This window comes from Anguilla anguilla, chromosome 10, assembly GCF_013347855.1.
Source record: "Anguilla anguilla isolate fAngAng1 chromosome 10, fAngAng1.pri, whole genome shotgun sequence".
NCBI lineage: Eukaryota > Metazoa > Chordata > Actinopteri > Anguilliformes > Anguillidae > Anguilla > Anguilla anguilla.
The window spans coordinates 34,135,156-34,160,551 of record NC_049210.1 but is presented as its reverse complement, the minus strand read 5'-3'; the positions used below and the strand labels follow the sequence as shown (position 1 = coordinate 34,160,551).

General features: G+C 48.5%; 1 protein-coding gene across 1 annotated transcript; it reads left to right on the top strand.

Annotated features, from left to right (window-relative positions):
• The first annotated feature begins 456 nt into the window (after positions 1 to 456).
• tmem161b (transmembrane protein 161B) lies at positions 457 to 24,481 on the top strand. The gene is made up of 12 exons (XM_035435839.1): positions 457 to 705; positions 9,484 to 9,587; positions 11,480 to 11,563; positions 13,998 to 14,095; positions 14,334 to 14,490; positions 17,212 to 17,363; positions 17,626 to 17,686; positions 17,787 to 17,927; positions 20,299 to 20,412; positions 20,812 to 20,986; positions 21,834 to 21,930; positions 23,320 to 24,481. The coding sequence occupies exons 1-12, from the start codon at positions 703 to 705 to the stop codon at positions 23,604 to 23,606; spliced, it is 1,473 nt and encodes a 490-aa protein (XP_035291730.1). The 5' UTR covers positions 457 to 702; the 3' UTR covers positions 23,607 to 24,481.
• The last annotated feature ends 915 nt before the right edge of the window (positions 24,482 to 25,396 follow it).

Genomic DNA, 25,396 nt, shown 5'->3' with positions numbered 1-25,396 from the left:
CCTCGTGTTTTAATCTGTATGAGATTATACAAGGATAAGATAGGAAATAAGATAATTCTGGATAAGAAACATAATTCGTAACTCCGATACAGTACTATGCACAACCGCAGCGTAACGGCAGCGTAACCAGATTCTCATCAACAATTCAGCATGACGCAAGGAGACCCCTCACAGCTAGCAAACCGGCAGAACAAAGTCACGTGTGTTCACCTCTGCTTCTGACAGTGGGGTCCTTCCATATTCACAGTGATATCAAAATTAATGCCTAAATAAAAAGAGGAGACGCGAAATAAAAATATCAACATAAAAGTCGTTAAAAAGAAAACGACTCGGGAATTTTTACTTTAACAGAGAAGGAGCCCATTTCTAGTGGAAACGTCCTTATAAATATGTTTTACGTCAGACGATGCAATGACGCTTTGGTGCTGCGCGACAGGCAAATGTAAAGGCCAGCTAAGTACCAGGAGTCTTAGCGTGACCTCTACATACAACAGTTGAAAACACTGGAGCTGAGGTTGAATCGATTGTGGAATGGGCTGTGAATTAAAATTGAGCGAGGAGGTGATTTGAATAATCAAACGTATTACTCCTAGGTATTACCTACGTCAAAAAGGCATATGTGCTCCGAGCCGCTTGATTTCCGACTCTGGGTGCTCAGTGTGACAGTCGGTGTTGAAGAGTCTGTTCCTGCAGTGCAACAACATGGTGAGTACATACAGCATAAGGCTAACGCTGGACAGGTAGCTTGCGAGATGGAGGTGTACCTGCGTGGTGGTATATGGCTAGTTCTCCAGCTAGCTTGCATGCCATGGCGAACTATATTAGTGCATTATTTCCTGTGTCAAGCAAATGACAATATTATTAAGAGTTATAATAATATGTGATTCGCTCTGCATTTTCTTTCTCTTTCATTGGCCCTAACCAAATGGTTAGCTAGCCACCTAGCTAGCAAGAAATGACTGACTTTTCATCGACCGTTAGCTAACATTCGCTGACATTACTGCAGCCAGCTAAACCTCTGTTTTGCTTTAAAGTGTGAAATGCGTTTTAATTGATAATCCGTTTTAGGATTATGATATGGGTGGGCTAGGTTGGTACGAGGCCAAAACTCCTGTGCAGAACGACCTGTGCATGCTGTGAAGGACGCTGATTCATGCTGAGGTGCGTTTCACCTGCACGACAAGGTGACGTGTGACCTCGACTTGCCCTCCACTGGAAGCCACAGACTTTCCTGGTTTAGGACATCCATGTTGTGCAGCCCTTGCAGTGTAACTATGTTGTGTTTCACCTATGCACATCTGTATCTTGATTAATGACTTGTCTTAATTTGGCCATGGTGAAAATAAGCATCAGGTGTTATTAGCATTAGTTTGTTTGCTGTGTAAATTAATTGTGAATTGTCAGGACTAGGCCTGTAATACCCCAAGGGGTGCAGGTGTAAACTGTACTGGTGTGGCCTTTGTGCTTTTCTGTGGAATTCTACAAATGGATTGGCTGTCTATTTTACGACCCAAACTCCAAATGAGCCTGTTTTATAATGTCTGGATTGATGTTTTGATAATGCAAAGCATCTGTTTGTTTGTCTTAATTAAAATAGATTTAATTTATGTTGTTGGATACTTTTTTGCTTATAGAAAACTTGCAGTGTCTTTGGTGGTCTGAGGAAGAAGGCTGTGCTCTCATTTCACTGCTATTTTCTCATTCTGCTGGTTGGAAAACTGTTGAACAGTGCCTTAGCGATTCATTTCCTTAGAGTTTGCATACAGTTAAGTGCAAAGGTATTGGGACAGTGACACAGTTTTTGTTGTTTTGCCTCTACTCTATACACCGTATTTTAAATTAAACAATGAATATAAGGTTAAGGGACAGTCTGTCATCTTTAATTTGAGAGTATTTGCATCCATATAAGGTGATCTGTATAGGAATTAGGCTACATTGATTTGTTGCAGGTACGTGGAGTCATTGCTCTGTTGTGTTACTAATAGCATCTTTTTTTTGTCTTAATGAGCATTTTTCAAACTGATTAGTCTGATTAATTGTGTCACTCCTTCACAGTCCTGTGCTCTTTAAAATGGACCTAAAGCATTAAAAGTGCAGTACAGGCCGGAGCTGCATTGATCTTAGCCAGGGTGATGACAGGTTACAGATAATGGTAGATAGCCTGCTTGTTTGCGACCATTCATTTTAACATTCAGGAGTTTAATATTGTAGGTCTTCAGCTAGCTATAACCGGGAGTCTTCTTCGCATGGGAGTGGTTAGCTTTGTCCAACACCTATTAGCTTCCAACTGCTGCACCTGCTCCACTTGCTCGCGTGTTATCTGTTATCATCAGTGAGTGATGCTCATTGTAGGAGTGCACATACCGCAGATCCTGTGACCTTGTGTGGGTGCAAGCGGTGCTGTTAAAAACGCGTTACGTAACTTTAAAGGTGCAGAAAGAGATTAATGTAGATTAATGGCACCTGTTGGATTATGGGCTGAGGTTTGCACCTGAGCAACCTCACAGTACACCCTGCAGCATGTGCAAACTGTGACCTCACAGAACAATGATTCTCTGCGTGTTTCTGTGGGCTTACACTAAGGATGGGTACAAGTAATTGACTGATCGATTACTCCACAGATACATGCCTACCTGACATTTTTTTCCCCTCAAAGGCTATATATGTACAACTATGTGTTGGGACTATGCTCTATTTATTAATTTATCATACAGTATTCATTCATTATGCTTTTGGTTTGTAGGCCTTTGTATATGAGCAGAATATACACATATATTTTGAAACCCACATTTTGACTGCAATGAGCATTACACAGTTTGAATGCCCTGCGCTGAGGGAAATCGCCCAAGGAGAATTTTCCACCTCCTTCAATTGTACAGTAACCAAAAATGTGATTCCATTGCAGTGGAAACGTTACTCCAGCCAATGTCCCTTACCCTATACCACTTAGCAGCTAACACGTCTTTCTAATGCCTCAAACGGGTTGCCTATTGAAATTCATCTTGGTTTTAGGTCAAAATGGTCTCGCAGCATGTTTGTTATCACAGATAGCTAGCTAGCCAACTACTAAATTATATTCAATACAGAGGCTAAACTATAAGTGTTGTCAAGCTGTAGTCATTCATGGACAGCAAGCTGACTGCTGCAAGTATGATACTGCAACTGTCGGTTTGCTAGCTCTTACAAATTTACACTTTATTTATCAAGTCAGACCGATGCGCATTCATTTAGAATGGAAAAGCTCAAAAATTGTAATGCTGTGTTCATGCGATGGGACTTTACAGGTGTTTGACTCATACATGTAGCATGTTGAAGCTAGCCATGACTCTTAGCCATGTCATTGGTCTGTTCTCACTCTAATCTGTGTAATTGTACAGCCGTCTCGGTAATAAAAGTGTGTGTTTTTCCACAGCAAAACATGTGAATGAATTAACCCCAAATTCTGTAATTCCTGAAACGAGTTGGGTGGAAGAGAAGTTTTAAATGTCCACATTTTTGAAACGCTGCAGATAATTTTTTATACCTAGTGACATTGGTGCCTTTTCAGTAACGTAGCTTCCAAAGTCTAGTTTATTTATTTTTTTGGGGGGAGATGGGGGTAGGGAGAGCATGGGGGGCACTGGGTCTTCTTCCAGTTGAGCTCATGAAGGAGATGAAAGTGGAGTGATTGAACTTAGGTGGGTGGTGGTTATCTTTTTGGGGGGCCCCCCTCTGGCCTCATTTGGCCCCGGTGTGTTTGGGGTCACGGGGGCCCCCCGAGAGATAAGTTGGCGCACACTGGTTTAATTTCCCCCCTCCTCGGGAGTCCGGCGACCGTCTTCAGCTCGATCGATGGAGTCCCCCCCCCCCCCCCCCCCCCCTCGCAAAGCGTGCAACCGCTGTCCCAACGCCCCGCTGTAGAAAAGAAAAGACTTCATTTCCAGCACCATCCTGAAGGTTTTCGGGTCTGAAAATAAATTGGCGCGTAAAAGCTCCCCCGTTCGTCTGAGCGACCGGCGAGCACACCGACCGCGGGTTTGAGGGCGCCGAATGACCGAACGCCGCCCGGGGTGGGGGGGCTCGACCGCCCCTCGCCCGCGCCCCTCGCGACGGTGGGAAACCGCCGGACCTGGCACGCCGCGCTTTTATTTTGCAGAAAACAGCTCTTTGCCAAATCCCTCTCAAATCCCTCCCGTACTCAGATGGGATTCGGGGAAGCAAATTACTTTTTACCCCCCCCTTGCATTACCGTGTGTTTTAACAGAATACCGCTGTTCCTGGAAATGTGCTGATGTGCAGAACGGGATTGTGGGGAGGGGCGGGGGGGTGGGGGGTTGAAGTCTTAATATGGTTGGCCAACGCAGTTGTTGGGAGAAACGGGTGGGAGGGGGGTGTAGGGAAAATGAGCCAATAAAAATGCACATCGGAGACATGATAAACCAACACTTACCTTCTCACCCACGTTTCTCCTGCTCTGCATGTTTACGGCTTTTTATTCCTTCTCATCGCGTGACCGAATCCGCCGGCCGTCGCTGAAGTTTGCCTCCGTCGCCGTGCCGGGGAGGCCGAGCGGCCCCGGGACGGGTCTTCCCGTATTTCCCGAACACCCGGCGGGGTTAACTCGGAGTGACGGCCCACCCCGGGGGGGGAGGATTTGGCGTCACCGGTTTTGGCGGGAGATGATAATGACATGTTTGAAGGGCTTCCGTGCCTTATCCCTGCCATCCTCTGAGACTTATCGTCTCGACGGTTTTGAGATGCTTTTTTACGTTTTTTTTTTTTTTTTCACTTGTAAGCAAAAGCGCCTCATGGTTATGTCAAACATTCACATGTTAAGATTTATTTTTCTGTTATTGGACTTACGGTAATATTTTTTTCAGCTGCTGTACTATATTTCAAGAGACAAGTAGGCTACTCATGTCTATGTAGGCTATGTCCTTCTGAGGTATGTCTGAGGTATTGTATAGCCTATGTCCTAGGTTATGAGCGGTTATTGCCATTTCTTTACTTATTACACTTTGTCAATGTTAAAACTGAAGTGTTACTGGGACCTGATGGTTTGCTTTGCTGGTTCATTGCAGTCATTCCTTTCACAGAATTGTTTCAGTTGTTTTCTTGGCGCTGATTGCTAGGCTTCGTTAAGATTTGCCGTGGAAGAGAATTGAAGCAGGCCTCGGCCTTTACACACGTAGCATCTCCAAATAGGAGCGCTTGTATAGGACTGGGTATGCCTTAGCTCATAACGGATTAGGTTATGATATGGACAGGAGGAAGCTAATACTAGGCCAGCCCCCCCCTACTGTGGAACGCCACACAATTCTCTATGAATACAGGCTCTGATATCCTGTGTCTCAAACGCGCATCACACAAGTGATTGAGAAGCTGCTCGGTTTGTGAATCATACTAATCAAGAGCAGCCGGACGTGCGCGAAGACCGTCGGACCGCGGCATCGACGTCTCGGACGACCGGAGCCTTCCGTGCTGTGCTGGCTCGGAGCCCGAGTTCACCTGCAAGGCGTGAGGATGACGAGGCCGGCTCTAGGGGTCTGCCCAGGCTCTCTGAAGGGAGGTGCCCCATTACTGTAGCACCTTCAGAAATGTGAAACCCGGGCGCTTTCTTTTGCCTACAAAGCCTCTGCTTTTTTGGGGAAACTCCAATCCAAGCGCGTCCAATGGATCCATCCGCAGTCGCTGAATTTGTTTTAGGTCCTCGAAGGCCTTCGGCAGCGCACGATAAATGAATATGACTATTATCTTGCTTTTTTTTTTTGCCTTCGTGTTTCTCATAGTTCGGTTTCCGCGCAAGTACCTGTTCCTTCAGCCGTTTCGACTAGACGCTCGATTTTTCCCGTCGCCGAGGAGACGAGAGAGGCCGTGCGGCTTTTTGTCCCAATTCCTCCGCCGCGGGAAGTCCTAATTTCGGGGCCCGGGAAAAAAAAAGCTCCCAGTCCCCTCTCCCCGGGGTGTTATCTGAGGGACGCACGCGGGGGAAAGGAGTCCCCGCTCCACTCCCGGGGGCCTGATAAAACGCCGTTTAGCCCGGCCGCCGCGTCCTCGCGCGCCTCTCTATCTGCGCGGAACAGGCGGAGGCGCGACGCGCTACGCCGACCGCAATTAGGCCTCCCCGAAGCTCCCGAGCCTTTCGGTGCGGTTTGGTGCTCGACGCCAGTGCGACTGCTGCCCCGACGTGATTGCTAAGCTACGGGGCTGTCTGGCGAAGGTAGAGTTCCGTGGTTACTGCCGGGTGGTTTAAACGTGGCGGTAACCTGGCGCACGGGGTTGAAATGTCCGCTCGTTTTATCCCTGTGATGCCGTTTTGAGCTCTGTGAAGAGTTTGTGCCTTGCGCGTTAGGCCTGGTCTATCTGGAAAAAGTGCAGCAGAGTTCCTGCATCGGTTTGTGTTTTAATGGACTAACGCCACTTTGGGAATTGGTGTCCTCAAACAGATGTTTAGCTTCTGTGACCAGTGTCGTCACTTTGGTTTGCTTACAGTAAAGCTTCCTGTCACTTCTATCAAAATCCAACAGCCAAACCTAATCACTCTTAATCCCCTTTCCAAGGGTATCTATGCAAACTCTGTAGCTGACATGAATGTAGTAATTGTCTAAGAACTCATCTGACTATCCTAATTACCAAAGCTCTCTGGGGGGTGGGAGGTGGGACGGATTGATTTTTTAATGGTGCATGTGTCCTTAGTAGGGCTGCATAACAGTAGTGATGCCAGATCATAACTAAGTGCTAACTGACAGTAGAGACGTCAGATCATGTTGAAGAGCTAACTGTCTGTGGGGATGTCCGAACATTTCAAAGAGCTAACTGAAAGTAGGGATGTCCGAACATTTCAAAGACCTAACTGACAGTCGAGATGCTTGGTCATTACAAAGAGTTAACAGATGGTAGAGGAGTCAGATCATTTCAAAGAGCTAACAGACAGTACAGATGTGCGGTCATTACAAAGCGCAAACAGACTGTGGAGGTGTCCGATCATTTCAAAGAGCTAACTAACTGAAGCGATGTCCGATCGTTTCAAACGACTTTCTGTCAGTGTTGATGAGGCCTATTTCACAGCTTGTTTATCTTAGCATTGCGGTTTTGGTGCCGACAAAAAAAAAAAACGGTTGAAAAAGCAAGTTCGGGAAGCCGTGGATTAGGCTTGTGCTTATGGACCTACAGAAGCCGCACACCGAGGGACCTCTTAGCCAGACAGAATGATACACACTCTTATAACGCGGACAGCAGCCTTCCGTGCTGCCAATAAACTGCTCACACTTCTTTGTTATTGTGGTAGTCAATCATATATTTTAAATTGGTGAAAAAAAAAAAGGCCCCATTTCCTGCTTGTTCTTATGTGGACTACACAAATAGCAGAATTATGTCGGTCTTGGGAGAGTATCTAGGTGCGTTTTGTTTGCTGTACTGAACGAAGCCTAGAGAAAGCGCTGTCTTAAATGATTATCTTTGAAAAAGCTCGGCCTAATTCTTATCAAAACACGCTTGAGCCGAAGCGCGGAGCTCCAAAGTGGCTTACAGGCGCCTGATGTAATTGTTTCCCGAATATTTTCAGTTAATCCTGTGGGGAACTAGTTTTATGGGTCCTCTCATATTCTCTCTCTCTCTCTCTCTCTCTCTCCCTCCCTTCTTCATCTCCATCCACTCTCCATCTCCCTGTCCCTCTGTCTCCCTTTTGCCCTTTCCTTCTCTGTCTCACTCTCATCTTGGTGCGTGTCAAATGGCAACTTTTGCAGTGTCTCAGAAGATTGGTTTGCAAGTTCAGATTTGTTGAGCCTTCCAAAAAGGAAAAAAAAAATCCATAACCATTTTTTTACAGTGGAGGGAGAAGAAGGTAAAGAGTAAAGGAAAGAGGAGATGCACTGAGATCTTGGTTTCTTGGAGTTCAGCATGAACTCTTTACTGGTCTACTTCAGCACAGCAGTAGCCATTGTTCTCCCTGTTAGCTAAACATTTAGGAAAAAGTAAAGCACTTCAGCACTTAAGTGAGTTTGGAGGTCAGCAGTGCTGTAGGTCATTTGTGGTTTTTTTTGTTTCCCATTTTTCATTGTTATTCCCTAATCTTATCAAAAATCAGTCGAGAGCTTTTGATTTCTTTGGTTTGTACCACTTGTGGAGTTTTGCAAAAGAGGCGCAGTGTAGTTGAAGTTGGCTAAATTTTTGCAAATGAAAGATGAATATAAATGCTGCTGTAATCATCATCTAATCAGTTGAGTGTCCACTTTATTCATCTTAAATAGCTGGGAACCCTTCAGTGTTTTTTTGTCTGATGTACTCTGTCAAAGTTGTACTGCATTAGAACTGGAATGATAAGAAATTTTGAGGAATCGATAAATTGGGATAAAATTTTCGATGAATATCATTATTTTTATTATTATTTTAATTGAAAATGTATTCAACAGTTCAGTATTCAAATATGTCTATGTTCATATCCTGTAGTTTTTGCACCAGAGGCATTAGTTACCGTGACTAAACATGAGACTGAAACTAGAAGAAATCTTCTTAAAACAATATCCTCTTCAGTTAAAGAATTATTAAATTCAGGACCTGAATTTGTTTACAGTTTGTCCTGACTTACTGAACACCTTACCAAACTTCTTTGCATAGCTGTGTCCATGCATCTGTGGTGATTTTTATTGATCCGCATTCAGTCAGAAACTGATGTGCAGAACATTTATTTATGCATGGGGGAAGAAAACGATAAGTTCTCATTATTTTCACAACATTAATGCTATCGATAATTATCAATAAATTGATAAGTGGTCCCAGACCTATGGTGCGTTGCTTTAAATTTATAGATACATGGCGTACTAATGTTTTGGACCTATGTCTCTATGTGACGGCAGGCCAGGCGACGCGCGATGTCTCCAAATAATACCGACGGTAAAATGCATCGGGTGGGCGTTCGGTAAACCTAACGAACCGCGCGTTGAAGTGGGTTAAGGCCAGGGGTGATGTTTACGGGGCCGAGCAGAAGTGTCGCTAAAACGTGCCCGAGCGCCGCGGCTCGTGGGCTGGGGGTCACGGGGTCACGGCGACGTGTCGACGGGCCCTCGGCCGATCGACGGTAGCCGTCCTCTCGGGTTCGCCGCGGCGACGCGTAATTGCAGCGCCGCACTCGATGCGACCCGTAGCGGTTAGCACACTCGAGCGCCGGCGGCTCCCGCCCGCTCGACGGAGGCAGCCTTTATAGAATTTTCAGTAGAAGCGTCAAATGAAGATGCTTTGGTTTCAAGACGGCAGCGGCTTTCGGTGTTAAGATTATTGAGCTGGATGTCTCTCGCATCTACAGCATCTGTCAGTACTACATTTCTTACTCGGTTGTAAAAACAATGCCCTATAAAGGTTATGTAGATGTAAATGCTTTTTGTAGGAGTCTCCATTAACATTTCACTCTCGTTTCATTGAATTTTCAGTTTGTGTGTTTTTCCTTTAAAAAATAAAATAACATTCATTGTTCCTCTAAAAGTGCTTTCCCCTCCTTGTGTTTACCAGGGTGTGATTGGCGTGCAGCTGGTTGTTACCATGGTAATGGCCAGTGTCATTCAGAAGATCATACCTCACTACTCCTTTGCAAGATGGCTACTCTGCAGTGGCAGGTAAATGAGACTTTTGGGGACATTAATGTCTTACATTTATGTGCCAGCATCGCTACAAGTCTTTAATGCTGAAATGCTATAAGCGTGTGTTTGCGGTTTCCCTTTTATAACCTCATGGTTTATTTCAGCCTAATTTGAAAGCAATCCTGACGATGTGCGACGGAGTGCTTCTTTATTTACCGTACTCGTGAACAGCCTCTTTCATTATTAGGCTGAGGAGGATTTCAAAAATTCATCATTAAGACGGGGAAACTGAAACCAAAGGGCATCATCAAATATTTGTAGGACCCCAAGAGTACGCAGAAGTAAAGTGCTAGCCTCATTTCCTCTAATTAGCGCACATGTGTGTATGTGTGGGGGGTTTTTTTTTCTTTCTTTTTCCTCCCTCCTCGGTAAACAGGGCTCTGAACGTGCTCAATAATTCATCAGTGCTTGTTTTGGTCTGTTAAACTATTTTCTGAAAAGTTTGGCCCGAGCCGAGGCCTGCAGTGTCACTCCGGAGGCTTGCCTAATTAAGTTTTCACCGATAAATAAATAAACATGAAAACCGTGAGACGGCATCAGTCCCCTAAAACGGCATCACCTCTGGCTTCTCGCGACTCGCGGGTTTCCTCGAAAGTTTGAGGTTTGAAAGATACGCAGCGTTCATAAGCTTCTTCGCAAATTAGTGTATTTAAGCTCAGCGCTAACGGATATCAGACTGCTTTGAAAAGCCACTATCTTCTAAATTGTCATTAAAAAATGTAAAGATATTGATTTGCCGAGTGCTGTGACACACACGTTATTTGCATTTTTTTTTTTTCTAAATGAATAATGCTTAAACATAAGCTTTTGTAATTTCGAATTGGTTAATTGGTGTGCCTAGTTGTTAATAGTGAACCGTAAAATTGAAATTTGAGCCGGCATATTGACACTGAGGATACTTGACTGTCTAAGAATAATGCTGAGGTTATTCTTTGTGCCCATATTCCCTTCCTAATCGGACGGCGATGTATTCAGACAGTCGCGTTTTATTTTTCTTTGTCTTATGATTGAGGCCAGGAAAGTACGGAGTGCTGGTAATTCCCCTTTAGTCTTGGTGGATTCTGCTCTGCAATCTCTGTTGAAAACATGGGGTACCACTGAGCCAGTTCATTGTTTCAGTATCTCACTCTGTAGAATGAGTGGCTGTCAGTAACAGTCAAATGCATAGAATGCATGCACTGCATTAGAATACACAATGGGTTGGCAAAATACTTTCATTCGGTTATTTAAGATTGTTGAATTATCCAAATTTTCTGAGGTCAGGTTAAACCGAAATCTACCCGATGCCATGTAGGATTTTCAATGACACCGTTAATATTACCTGCTCTTTATCCTTTCTGTTAAAGCTGATTTCCTCATCTTACTCTTCTCTCTCCCTGCTCAAACTAGTTCCTTCTCTCCTCACGTTTCTTTTTCACATCTCTTCCCCTTTTCCCTGCTCATCCTCTTCCCTTCTCTCTCTCTGCTCACTCTTTCCTTCTTTCTTCTCATTTTCTCTCTCCCCCTCTTTACCCTGCTCAACCTCTTCTTCCTTTCTGTACAGCCTCTTCCCTTCTCCCTTCCTACTCACTCGTTGCTTCTTTCTTCTCATTTTTTTACAACTTCCTTTCTTTCACCCTGCTCACTCATTGCTTCTTTCCTCTCATTTTTTTATTTATAATTTCACTTCTTTCTCCCTGTTCATCCTCTTCCCTTCTCCTTCCCTGCTCACTTTTTCCTTCTTTCTTCTCATTTTCTACATCTTCCCTTCTTTCTCCCGGCTCCCTCTCTTTTCTCCCTCCCCTCGCCGGTGTTCTGCTCCCTCCGTTAAAAGCGCACGCCGCGTGACTGTGTTTTTTTTTTTTTGCATCGCGCCTTCCTCCTTTCAGTCTGAGGTGGTACCAGCACCCGACCGAAGATGAGCTGAGGAGCCTCGCCGGGAAGCAGCAAAAAGGGAAGAACAAGAAGGAGAGGTAGGGAGCCGAGCGCTAGCCGCCGCCGCTGCGGATCGATGCGCCGCGCGCCCCTTTCATCAGGACGGAAACGAGAAGACGCCCCCCCCCCCCCCTCAGGCAGGCGGAGAGACGAGGCAGACGCGTTTGAGGGAGTTAGCGCTTAGCGCCGGGCTTCGAGCGTTTGAAGCGAGAGGCCCGGAGAGTTCCGTTGTTCTCGGCTTGTCCGACCACACCGCCGTGCCGAACTTCGGCGAGTGACCCGTCGTTTTTATAGCCCTTTTTGTTTCGTGAGTCCAAAGCTGGCTCATAATGGACTGGGTCTATAGAGAGGCTTGTGAAACTCCACATTTGAGTACTGACAGACGACTTCAGAAACTGTTAGATGCACAAACATGGCCACACAAATGCACACTCAGGAGCAATACTTTAGTCACGGAGTTTCAAGATTAGTGTTTGTTCCTCGTTCTCTCTTGTTGTCTGAGAGTAAAAAGGGCAAAAGGTCAAGCTGTCTGACAAAGAGTGTAAACAAGGCAGAAGAGTGTAAATAAGGTGGTGAAAAAGAGAGTTTGACAAAGTCGGAGAAACTAGAGCGTCTTTCGCCTTGCTGGGCCGCGCGTTTTCACAAAATAACTTTTGTCCCGATTCGCTGGGGTGCGACTCAGGTGAAAGCCATGTTTCGTGGGAGGTCTGTGTGCTGTTTCTGTCGCTTCGAGTGCCTTGGAAAAGCTGATTAAAAACCCATTCAATAAAAACTTTCTTCAAACGAGGGGAAAAAAGAATAAGACGGAAAAGATTAATTTCTAGGCTCTTGCCGGCATGCTGTTGCAATATGCATTTTTATTATGATTTTTTTTCGGTTAGCTTTTGTTAGCATGTAGCGACCCGTCGCCCACCAAGGGGGGGCTTCCAGCGAGATGCCCGGCGATGAATGCCGCCAGAGCGTGTTGTCATAGTGTCATAGAGAGGGGCTTTATCCTGAAAGAGGGGCCGCCCGACCCGCTAACCCGCCAACCCGCCGGCCGGCTGGGGCGCACGGGCTGAGCAAACAGTGCGCGGGAAGGGGACGATTCAGGGAGGCCCAGAAGAAAAGGGCTCGGGGTCCCAGGGACAGCTGCGACTCCGCCACGGGGCGCGCGGGCGCGAGGGCCAGCGCCACACCCTCTGACAAGGAGCCCCCCCCCCCCCCTCCCCAAATCGCATTCAGAATAAAAGGATGATGGGAAATCTGGTTCATGTTCGTGTTTTCCCCCCACCCCCCTTTTTTTTTCCTTGTCTGGATTCTTTTAATCCCCTTCCCCCCCATGCCACTTTACAAACGCAAAATTGGTTACCCTTGGAAACGGCTTTCCCAGTTTTTTTGTTATTTTTTTTTCCGCGGGGTTGCCCCACGCTGTCCAAACGCGAGGTCTGGTTGCCAGTCGTTGGGCAGAGCGAGGTTGCCGGTATCAGAGCTGCTCGAGGAGAGGCCAGCTCAGAGGATGCCGCTCCGTCCTCGCGCTCCCGTCGCTTTAACACCGTGTGCTGGGTTCGCAAGATGGCTGACAGGATTTCTAATGGCCGGTGACGGTAAACGGACAGCCTCGTTTGGGGTTTTCATCTTTCCGGCTTGTGACGGTTATTAAACGCTCCCGTGGTTTGGCAGCAGTTGGAGTCCGTCTTCCCCCGTCAGATTCGATCATACCTGGCCATGAAAATAACGAGTGAGGTTTTCTCTCGTGTGCAAAACGCATCGATTCTGCGGGCTCCTTCTGGCCGGAGCAGCCAAATGGGCCACAGGAAGTGGGCTTTGACAAGAGGAAAGCAGTATTCATCCTCGCCTCTTGAACGACACCACTTGTTAGTGTTTCCAGAAGAACATATAAGCATATTTCCATAGGCATCTTTTTAAATGCCTTATTAACCATTTACAGTATATATTTGTGATTTAGAATATTCTTGCCAGAACATTCTACTGCTGATGTAACAGTCGCTACTGGTAACTGAAGGCATTGGCGTTGTAGAGCGCTGGTCCCTGGTCTGCGGGAGAGTCGATCATCCCGGCTAGCTGAAGCCCTCCCACCTCTGAGCTGGGCTGGAGCCCTGTGGGGATGTCGGCTGTAGTCCGCACTGGCGCAGTCCGCATTCCATATGCAGCTGCGGGGCCCAAGGTCTGCATTAGAACAATGACTCAGCAGGATGAGAAGGCCAACAACCCCATACAAGTCCACCTTAAAATTGTTGCCCAGTTATGTACACCACCATGTTCACGTTTTACATCTTCCTTTCGTTTTGATGTGGGTTTTGCCTGCTGTTTGTTAAACCACTCTGTAGCAAGTTGTAACGTTGGGGTTGTTTGTCCACTTGTGCACACACACTATCTGACGGTTCTCCTTGTTACTTCAGCGAGAATATGGCATTTTCTATTTTTTGTGGGGTTTCTGTAATGGACATTTCTTTTTTTTATTTTATTCAGGAAATACAATGGTCACATAGACAACAAGCCACTCACCATTCCCAAGGATATTGACCTGCAGTTGGAAACTAAGACCATCTCGGAAGTGGACACATTAGGTATGGCGACCGTATTCGTTTTAGTAAAGTTGTGAGTACATGTTCGATTGAAACAAGTTTTTTTTTTTTTCTTCCCTGTACCGTGGCTTTCTGTTTTTTTTTTTTTTCCTTGTTGTTCAACACTGCAGCACCCATGGCGGCTCTCTCCCTGCTCCCTTTGAAGCGTTTGACTTTCAAAAAAAAAACACCCCAGTGCCCTCCCCCCGCCATAACCTTTTCATGTCCTCCCTGTTTTTAGCCTTGCACTACTTCCCCGAATTCCAGTGGCTGGTGGACTTCACAGTGGCGGCCACGATAGTGTACCTCATTACAGAGATCTACTACAGCCTGTTCGAGCCCAGCGGCGAGATGAACATCAGTGTGGTGTGGTGCCTGCTGGTTCTGGCCTTTGTGATGTATCCTTGATGAGACCTCCGTAACATTCGGGGTGGGGGAGAGGGAAAAGATTTCTGGCTCAAGGATAGCCCTCCATCCACTCCACACCCCTGCCCCCTTACCCTTTACTCCCCTGTTTCTTTCAGGACATGTAGACTGTACCTAGCCAAACTTTTTTTTGTGATGTTTTTTTTGCGAGGTCCCCTTTAGCCCTTTAGCAGGCCTGGTGACGTATGCAGTTAGCCATAAGGAAATGAGGGGATAGGAGGCACGTGCCAGGCTCACACAGGATTACTGCAACAACTGTTTCCTCAGGAAGCCATGCAAGGCTAAATGTAAACAGCAGTGGTTTCCTTGGGAAATGGGAAGGAACTATGCTTCAATATATTTGCGAATGTGACAAATGTATTTCACACGGACTTATGTGTACTTAATTTCTATAAGGGGCTCAGAAGACGGTTTGCAGTCAGGTTGATGTTATTAGTGGTTTTATTCATTTGTCTTTGGTTTACTTCAGTAGTGTCATTTTAGTGTCATTTTTAATGAATGAATATACATGTAGGTTTTGTGATGCGTTTTATTGCAATATCAAGATTTTACGCACATCTGATTTTGAGTGTTCACGGTACCATTACTATGAAGTTACACAGGAGAGATGGAAGATGTGTTATTTTTACACCTTTCCTTGTGTCGGAGGTCTGGAATTCGGTGCACGTGTCGGTCTTGGATGACCGGGATGCCTGGTTAACTGCGGAGAAGAGCCCCCATCGGCTCGCACCCGCTACTTTCTTCCGCCAGAACGTCGCTAGATCATAACCATTATCCTGGTCCGCCGACCCGAGGGCTCAATCTCTCCCTCGTCAAGGAGGCCTCCCGAGCCGCGGAAGAGACCGGCGGGAGTCGCGTCCTCCCCGCCCGATTTTCACGGCCCGCCAAACCCATTTTACCTGGGCGGGGGAGAAGGGGGCGGGAGACGACTCGATGATGCGGCCCCGGCGTCCGACGCGACCCCGCTCGCTTCCCGCTTCATTTCAGCCTCCGGAGCGCCTAACCCTCCCCGCCTGTATCCCAGAAGCCCCGGCCTCCGCCGCGTAAACTATATTTATGCCTGTCAAAGGAGCGTTGGGGAAAACGGGCCCTAACTACATGGTGCGGGACCTTATTCCCATTTGGGCGGTTGACCCAATTACCACCCTGCGAGAGTCCACTCTACTACCTGCGACGGAACAAACAGGCTAAATACAGCGAAGTGTGTGTAATGGTGCGGCCATTGCTTTAATAATCCGGCTCCTAGCCGAAGTCCTTGAGTGTGTCCGTACTGTATAATATACCTGGGATGGTGGGGGGGGGGGACAAGACCTTTTTTCTTAAGTTTTTTACAGCGGTAATAAGCGCTTCTGGAAACCACTCGAAAGAATTAATGTTTTGTTGACGTTGTTAAACCATTCCATTTCCCTCCCCGAAGAGGGGAAATAAGTCTTCTCGAGTGTTTTTGACCGAGTAAAAAAATCAGTTATCCTGATTTTCAGTTTCCCCCCACCCCTCTCATCCAAGTGTTTTTCCACCCCCCCCCCCCCTACTTTAATGAATTTCTGGCCAATAGCAGAAGGCTTAGGCAGAGTAGTCTGATATGCGATAGAGCCAGCCTGGCCCGGTCTCAATAGTTGGGAGACAGGGATAGGACAGGGGGAGTGGCTTTCCACGAGCTGTCTGAGCTGAACCTGCCGTGCCCTGTCCCGCCCGGGAAGCCACCGTAAAAATCGGCGGTCGACCCCCTCTTTAAAGAGCCGCCGTTAATGATCCTGGCAGGGGTTGGCGGAGCGGTTTGGGGCAGAGCGATTTGGGAGGGCTGTCCTCTTTGCTCATAATGGCCTCTGATGAGGGCCGTGTCCTCCACTGCCGTTAATGCATTTATGGGGCCATTATGAAGAGTCAGCAGATTCCCTGCGGTTTTAGAGGATGGCGCCCCTGAGAGAGAGCAGGGGAGAGAATCATCGGTCGCGGTGTCTAACGGGCACACGACCAGCTTCTGGTCTTTGTTCTCGAATTAGCCTATTCGCGTACTTCGCACGACGGTTTTCAAGTCATGAGCCACCGCAGCAAACTGCACCCGTGTCTGCACGCGGTTCGATTCTGGAGCCGTGGATTTTGACCTCTGACCCTGAGAATGACAAGACACCTGAGTAGAACATAAAGACTCCTGAGAATGACGATACGCACCAGAATGATGTGAGAAACACGTGAGAATGCCGTGAGACACTGCTGAGGAAAACACCTGAGAATGACAGGACACTCCTGAGAATGACGTGAGACACTGATGAGAAAAACACCTGAGAATGACAGGACACTCCTGAGAATGACATGAGACACTGATGAGAAAAACACCTGAGAATGACATGAGACACACCTGAGTACGATGAGACACTGCTGTAATTTGTATTGTGTATTTTCTTCCACTTGTATCACATCAACAATGGAGGACCTGAGTGTTTATTTGTATCGATTTTTTTTTTTTTTTTTCAGTTTTTTTATTTATTTATTATTTTGAGCTCTGCCTTTATGTGAGCATTGTTAAAGGGATGTCCTTGGGCTTCTCGTAAAGTGCCGCTGGTTAATTTATTTATTTTCACTCATTTCAAATTAATTCGTTTCTTTATATTTGTTGCAGTTATTGATTTGTTTGGGTCTGGGTCTTTATAGCCATTTGTAAAAGAGTCTTCCTTAACGCTGCCATCTCCCAGCAAGGTCCTGTTCTCTCTGACTGCTCACTACTTCAAGGTGGAGGAAGGCGGGGAGAGGTCTCTCTGCATCACCTTTGCCTTCTTCTTCTTCGTCAAAGCCATGGCCATCCTCATCGTCACTGAGAACTACCTGGAGTTTGGGCTCGAAACGGGTATGATAAAGTCGTCGTTGGCAACGAGGCCAGTGGCTTACTCGCGCTCTTCTACGCAGTGGCAACGTTATTGCATAATGATTATGGGACTATGTAATTCTGAGCTTGTAGGTTCAGTTTCCAGGTGGGTTCCTACCTTTCTTCCTGAGGTACTTCCGCAAGTAAATGTGCAGCTGTATGAATTTGTTGTATCTGAAGGGATAATTGCTGTATAAGTTGCTCTGAAGCCTTATTGGTTTTGTTTTTTTCTTTTCTTCTTTAGGATTTGCTAACTTTTCAGAAAGTGCCGTGCAGTTTCTCGAGAATCAGGGTCTGGAGTCGCAGTAAGTCCCCATGTTTTGGGTGCTTTGGAGTGTGTGTAAGGTGCAGGGTGTGTGCCCTTAGGAGCAGTCATAAAGTGGGGGCTTTTGCATTCTCCCCCAGGGGTCCCATCTCCAAACTGACCTTCAAGCTGATCCTGGCCCTCCTCTGCTCCCTGATCGGGGCCTTCCTGACCTTCCCTGGCCTGCGGCTGGCTCAGATGCACCTGGACGCCCTCACCCTGACCACGGCCAAAGTTACGCAGTGAGTGCTCTGTCTTCCAACCCTAACCATAACCCCTAACCCGCAAACCCTAATGCTTATTGCCTAGCGCGTAAGTCCTATAGCCTAGCCCCTGAAGCCTCACCTCTAAATTCGAACATTTATACTTGTACACGCTAACTCATACCCATAATCATACCCAAGTTGCTACAAATAAAGTAAATAGCAGCCTTCCAGACTCCGAGGTCTCTACAGCAAGGATTCCCAACTCAACCCAACAAAACTAGTTTTTTTAATTCACTTTTAAATCATCCCTGATTCATCCCAGGTATCAGATGAGGGGAGTTTATTGGCTAATCGATCGATTACGCGGCGAGCGAAATAGAAAAACTACCGCGCCCTGGAGTTCGCAGGAACCAGGGTCGAGGACCGTAGCTTTTCAGGAAACCGAACCACCGACGGTTTTTATTTTTATTTTCTGTGACCGTTTTTGCATTCCGTTTCACGTCCGTTTGAGCTGAAACGGGCCGCTCGCCTCGTTCCTGCGCGGTTCGGGGCTCTCCGAGAGGACGGAAATCAATCGCCGGCGTGGCCAAAAACGCGGGGCGCGGGGACGGAGAAGAGGATAATTCCGGCGTAGAGCGCGCCTCGGCAAAAACGGCGGTCCGCCCGCCCGCCCGCCTGAGCGCTTCGATCCGAAACAAGATGATGGAGTGAGACGCGCGGCCGGGCTCCCGCCCCGTATACGCGCGCGGGGAAGACGACGAATAGCGCTCGCCGGCCGCCGGACCGCGCGGAGGAGGAGGAGGAGGAGGAGGAGGGAACGAGGAGGGTGGGCTAAACTGGTGGCGGCAGGGGCCCCCACTGATCATGGATCGGTTTCCCTTTTAGAGCGAGCCGTGTTTGTTGGGGGGGCGTCGGGGGGCGTCGGGGGGGGGGGGGGGGGGGAGTGAGCGTGCTCAGTATGTGGGCCATCGCCGCGGGGCTCAAAATAAGCGCTCCCTCGTATCGTAAAACGAGGAGAGGAGAGCCAGGCGAAGCATTTTGGGCACGGCAGCCATTTTTTGAGTCGGCTTGGGCCCGCGAGTACCGCGGACATGCCCACCGAGTATCTTCCCGCGGGGGTCGCATTTCAAACGCTCCGCTGCCGGCTTCTTACCAAGAAATTCTCAAATAACTGTCACAATTTTTTCTCGCACTTGGAAATGACTTAATTTTAAGGTGAACTGCTGGTCATTTTTTGATAATAATTCATTTGGGGGGAACAGCCCCAGATATGGAATTTCAACCTCCATCCTCACCACGGTACTCAACACTATTCCCCCCCCCCCCCCCCCCCCCCCACTCTGGGGGGTGATGTCCAGAAAGACTTAAGCCGAGCTTTGGAGGGAAGAAGCTAGGGAGGAACTAACGCTGGAGAGAGACCTCCTGCTCTTCTCCCTCCTCCCTCACCTTATTCTGCCCCCACACCCCAACCCCCCCCCGCCCCCCCACCCCCCAAACCTTGCACAGCGAGCCGGGCGTCGGCGTGACCCCCTGCTAAAAGCATCCCGAATGGGATAGGCGAGCGCGGAGGGGGTGGGGTGGGGGGGTGTGGGGGGCAGTAGATTATTTTTTTTCCGTCCGGAACTGGTTTCCATTTGGCGACGCGTCAGGCGGTGTAAATATGATGCATGGGCCGGCGGCGGCTCTCGCTGCGGGGGCAGATAATCCACTTTACGGCGCGGGTCTCACTGCCCCCCCCCCCAACCCCCCCCCCCCCACCCTAGCCCCCACCCCACCAACACTCACCTCTGGTTTGGGGTTTATAAGCCTTCTTGTCCCCCCGGCTGGATTACCTCTCCCCTTTGCTCTTTCTGGAATATACTGCACCCCCCCCTTGTTGGAATGGGTTGAAAGGGCTTAACACCACTTCTCCCCCCCCCCCCCCCCATTTTTTGTGAAAATATGTGTTCCTTTGCACGCTTCAGTGATAATATAGAATTACTCTGTATACATGCATATATGTATGCATGTGTGTGTATTCTAAATTACGTTTTGGATTATGTATTATTTATAATAATGCCATTAATATTACTTAAAATGTATAATTATATATCAATTATGTATAAACTGAACGGTACAAAAAACTGGAACAAATATTGTTTATTGGAAATGAGATTATTGCAAAGTGTCACAATTCATTAAAAGCCACGTTATTGAAAGGTATCGTCAGCTGTGGTGGTGGCGGTTTTTAAATCGGGTTTTGTCTCGTCGTCGAGTCTGTCCCTCGAGATGGAGAACAGGTCGTGTTGGGGTACCCAAGGGCTCTTTTGAGTCCTGAGATGTGAGAACTCCACACAGGAGCCTTTGATGGTAGCGGGGTCACCTCCTTCGCATAATACCATTTTTTTTTTTGTTGTCCCTCTTCCAGGACCCTGCTGCATATCAACTTTCTGGCCCCGCTAATAATGGTGCTCCTGTGGGTGAGACCAATAACTAAAGACTACATAATGAACCCCACTCTGGGAAAAGAGAGTGTGCCTTTGTAAGTTACCTCTGCAGTCTTCTTCTTTTTTACATTTTCGTGTCCATTTTTACTTTGCTTTCTTTTTCATCCCGAGACCCCCTTTGGTAAAGCTGATCTCATTGATCCTAAAAAGTAGCGCTAAAAGTACACGGAGACAGACTTGGGGGCCGGTGCACTTAACCCAGTGTAACAAGCCCTTCAAATGAGAGGGAGGCCATTTTGATATCGCTGTCTTTCTTCAGGCTGTGAATTGCATGGAGGAGCGTAGAATTAGCCGCATGTGATTGGAGGGGGAGTGCTTTTTTTTTTTTGATTGGTTAGAGGCGACGGTTGTCCCGGGTCACGTGATGTGCAGTCGGGCTATGCCATTGGCTCACGTGGGTCTGCCCCCCCCCCCCCCCCCCCCCCCCCCCCCAGGATGACGGAGAACACGTACGACACGCTACGCCTTTGGGCCATCCTGCTGCTCTGCGCCCTCCGGCTGGCCATGATGAGGCACCACCTGCAGGCCTACCTCCACCTGGCGCAGAAGGGCGTGTCCCAGATGAAGAAGGAGGCGGGGCGAATCAGCACCGTCGACCTGCAGAAGATGGTACGGTGTGGCGGGGCGTGGCAGGGCGGGGCCGCCGCCGCGAGCGGCCAATCGCGCGGGCCGAGCGGAAGGGGTGGGATCCTGTCCTTGCCTTGCAGGAAATGGACCCGTTTGGATTTCCGCGATGGCCAAATTCATTTTTTGGTGCTGAAGCCAGTGTTTGTCTGTTCGTAGAATGGATATACCCAGACCCTAATGAATAACCCTGCATATAAGATGTGAGGCCATGTCTGAAATCAAAGTTGAACGCTGAACATGCACTCAGCCAGTACACACACTCTCTCACACACACACTCTCACACACACACACACACACACACACACGTAGGGAAGGAACAATGGGCCCCTTCATATTTCCAAGTTACGAGTGCGAGACACAAATGGACCCACGGCATACGCAGGAATATGGAGACATTTGATGTCCTCTCCTTTCATCTCCCTCCATATTGCATGTGTTGTGCGTGTGTATATGCTGTATTAAAGGAGGAGTTTCAGGCTCGGGGGGGGGGGGGGGGGGAGCTGCGTTTCCTCCATCAGGAGCATTGCTTTAGCATTTCGTAACCCTTTTTTGTGAGGTGTCTGCTGGCCCCCGTGAACCCTAGCCTTCAGCCGGCCAGAGGAGAACAGGGCTCCCCCCTCTCTCTCGAGTCTGGTTCCTCCCCAATCTTTCAGCTGTCTTCCTCCATGCTGTCCAGGGAGTATTTCTCCTTGCCGCCATCCCCCCCCTGGCTTGCTTTTGTGGGAGATCGGGGAAGGGGGGGGGGACATGGTGTGAAGGGTGTTGTGAGGACCTCTGTGTAGAACGCGCTGTAAGAATAGGGGTTTGATGTGATGTGTCGCTTTGCAGGTGGCTCGAGTGTTCTATTACCTGTGCGTGATAGCGCTGCAGTACATGGCCCCCCTGGTCATGCTGTTACACACGACCCTGCTGCTCAAGACCCTGGGTGAGTTACACACACACACACACTCACACACATGCAGGCACACACACACTGAGTGGGACACATGCACATACGTGCACACACACACATGCACTGAGTGGGACACACACATACGCGCACACATACATATACATGCACACACACACACACACACACACACACGCACTGAGTGGGACACACACATAGGCGCACACACGTACACACACACACAAACAAACATACTGGGTGAGTTTCACACACACAGACACACATACACTGAGTGGGACACACATACACATACGTGCACACACACACATGCACTGAGTGGGACACACACATACGCGCACACATACATATACATGCACACACACACACACACACACACACACGCACTGAGTGGGACACACACATAGGCGCACACACGTACACACACACACAAACAAACATACTGGGTGAGTTTCACACACACAGACACACATACACTGAGTGGGACACACATACACATACGTGCACACACACACATGCACACACAAACACACACACACAAACACCTGTTCCAGGTGGGTGGGCAGATTCACGACCACATCACCACGACCCTCCCTCCTTCCTCTTCGTTCTTCACTACTGCCGCTCTCCACGTTTCATGGTATGGCTCCTTCATCTTCTGTTATTTCCCCTTTGGTTTGGCACGTGCGCATGACAATATGTTTACCACCGCATGTTTCATACAGCGATGCTTTGTTTCGATACCGATAAAGTTATTTTTTGCATCTATATCGGTACTCGCCGAACCTTATCGTGTGCTCTTTCTCTCTTTCCCATTGAGAGCAGCTTTGCAGGTCTTTTTGTTGTCACTCTGCACGTAATTGGTCGTTAAAGCCGTTGATTACAAGGTTAACTGGCCTCGTCTCGGTTCTGAATGGGTCGCTGATTTTAAGGTGAAAATAATAAGCAAGAGACCCTGCGGCTCTTCAGGGGCGACCGCGAGCACCTCTGTCCCGTGCTTTAAATTAGCCTGGCTAAGAGGTGAACGGGCAAAATGCAGACGTAGAGGTAAATGCGTCAAATTTAGATGCGAATGGGTAAATTGCAGATGTAGATGTAAATGGGCAAAATGCGTATGTAGGTGTAAACAGCTAAATTGCAGATGTAGATGTAAATTGCGGATTTAGATGCAAACAGGTAAAATGCAGATCGAAACGCAAACTGGTAAAATGCACACATTGACGTGAACAGCTAAATTGCAGATGTGGACTTGAACGGGTGTAACACAGATGTAGATGTAAACGGGTAAAATGCAGATTTCGACGTAATTGGATAATATGCGGGCACAGAGGTAAATTTAAATATGCATATATATGTGTATGTCAGTGCTACGCTCTGACCACCGTTTCCCCCCCCCCCCCCTTACAGGAGGCCATACCTGGGGCGTGTACCCCGAAGAGGAGCTGCCCTGCGACATGAGCTCTGACCCGGCGGCGGCGGTGGCGGCTGCGGTCCAGCCCCAGCTCCCCCCCGCGGCCCCGCAGGCCCCTGTCTCGGTGGCCCAGCTCTCCATGGCCCTGGGCGGCCTGAGGAACGTTTTCAGCCCGCTGCTCTTCCGCGGCCTCCTGTCCTTCCTCACCTGGTGGATCGCCGCCTGCCTCTTCTCCACCTCCCTCTTCGGCCTCTTCTACCACCAGTACCTGATGGCGGCGTGAGGCCCCGGGGTCCCCCGCCCCCCGGTTTGTCCCAGCTCGGCTCGGCCCCGGCCCCGGCCCCGGCACGGAAAGACACGGCCAGCTCCGCGCTCTTCCTCGCTTGGGGGGCCGCAGCGTCGGAGCCTCCTGCCCACTGTGCTTCCTCCTGGGACGTCTCCCTCGCCCTCTCCATTTCTTCAGAGAACTCGACTCGCTAAACTCCATTAACAGTGCAGCGAAAATATATAATATTATGTGTGGGTGTGTGCGCGCACGTACACTCGCACTAGCGTTTAGTGCGCGTGTATGCACGCTGTACTTATGTATGTGTGTGTATATGGACCGCCAGTTTGTGTGTAAATATACTCACACGCACACACCGACACACATACGCGCACATACCCGTCTTGCACAGACTTACAGTGGTGGTTTCTGGGCTTTGCGGTCCGGAGGGAGGAGGAAGGGAGCACAGGTTTGAAAGGGCCGGCGGACTCGGGCTGTTCTGGACTACAAACGCCTGGGGCAAGCCGAGGAGAGAGAGAGAGAGGGGGAGAGAGAACACGCCGAGCACCAGCGGCCGCTCCGGGCCGTTAGGATATATTTAGGCTCCTCTGGACGGATGGAGGGAATGTGTTGAAGGGGAGATGGGAGGGTGGGGGCGGGGGGGAGGGTAAAAAGACATTTTTAATATAATAGTTTCTTAATGTGTTGTATTTTTATGCCCAGTTGAAACTGAGCCATATTCGACGAGAGTGGAACAATCGGCGTGTTTTTTGACTCGTCCCGCATAGCTGAGCTACAGGAGAGACGGAGCGGTTTCTGCTCTGTGTGTGTGTGTGTGTGTGTGTGTGTGTGTGTGTGTGTGTGTGTGTGTGTGTGTGTGTGTGTGTGTGTGTGTGTGTGTGTGTGTGTGTGTGTGTGTGTGTGTGTGTGTGTGTGTGTGTGTGTGTGTGTGTGTGTGTGTGTGTGTGTGTGTGTGTGTGTGTGTGTGTGTGTACATGTGCAGGTGCAGGTGCACGTGCGTGTAGGTGTATGGTCATGCATATATACATGCATACCCCTGTATGTGCACACGCATGCAGAGGTAATTGTAGGTACACGTGTGTGTACACGTATGTGTGTGTGTATGCGTACATGTGTGCGTTTGTATGTGCGGGAACGCACTCAACCCCCAGAGAGGCGGAGGCTTCTGTGCAAGTGCCCTCCAGCTGAGCAACCCCCGCCCACCCACCCCCACCCCCACCCCCCCACGCAGAGGATCGTTACTGAACAAAGAGGCACTTTGATCGAAACGCCTTCGCCGACAGGGCGGACGTGCACGCCGCCGTTAAACGCGCGCTAAAGAAGTTCCCACTCCACAGTCCCGCTTTTCACTTTTGGGTTCAAGGGTCAGGGGTCAGCGCCCCTGCCACGCCCACTACTCCACCTACATTTCACCTTTGTGTTACGATGAACGATGTATGGACATTTTTGGATGAGGTGCCAAGTTTGAAGTTTTTTTTATTTTTATTTTGTTCTTTCCGATCTGTGAAGATGCTGATTGGTGGTTTATAGTGTGACCCTTACAGTGGCGGTAGGTCAGGATGAAACCTGTGTAGCCGCCTCTCGATGTCAGGTTTGCGTAATAGTAGACTTTGAAGCACAGGAATGCAGAGTTTGTGTACAGTGTACACTCGGTACACTCGATGCTGTAAGTTATGGGTGTCTGTTTCTGAACATTCAGAAGTGAAGACGGTTTTATTCGGGCTTTGCGAGAACTGAGCCGTGTGTCCAAGTCCGTTTGTTTTAGTCGAAAACACGAAGTCGCTAAC

Excerpts from the sequence above, each read along its gene's own strand:
- tmem161b (XM_035435839.1), top strand. Across the intron at positions 9,588-11,479 it reads TGGCTACTCTGCAGTGGCAG|TCTGAGGTGGTACCAGCACC; the intron begins GTAAATGAGACT and ends TCCTCCTTTCAG. Across the intron at positions 17,687-17,786 it reads AATCAGGGTCTGGAGTCGCA|GGGTCCCATCTCCAAACTGA; the intron begins GTAAGTCCCCAT and ends ATTCTCCCCCAG.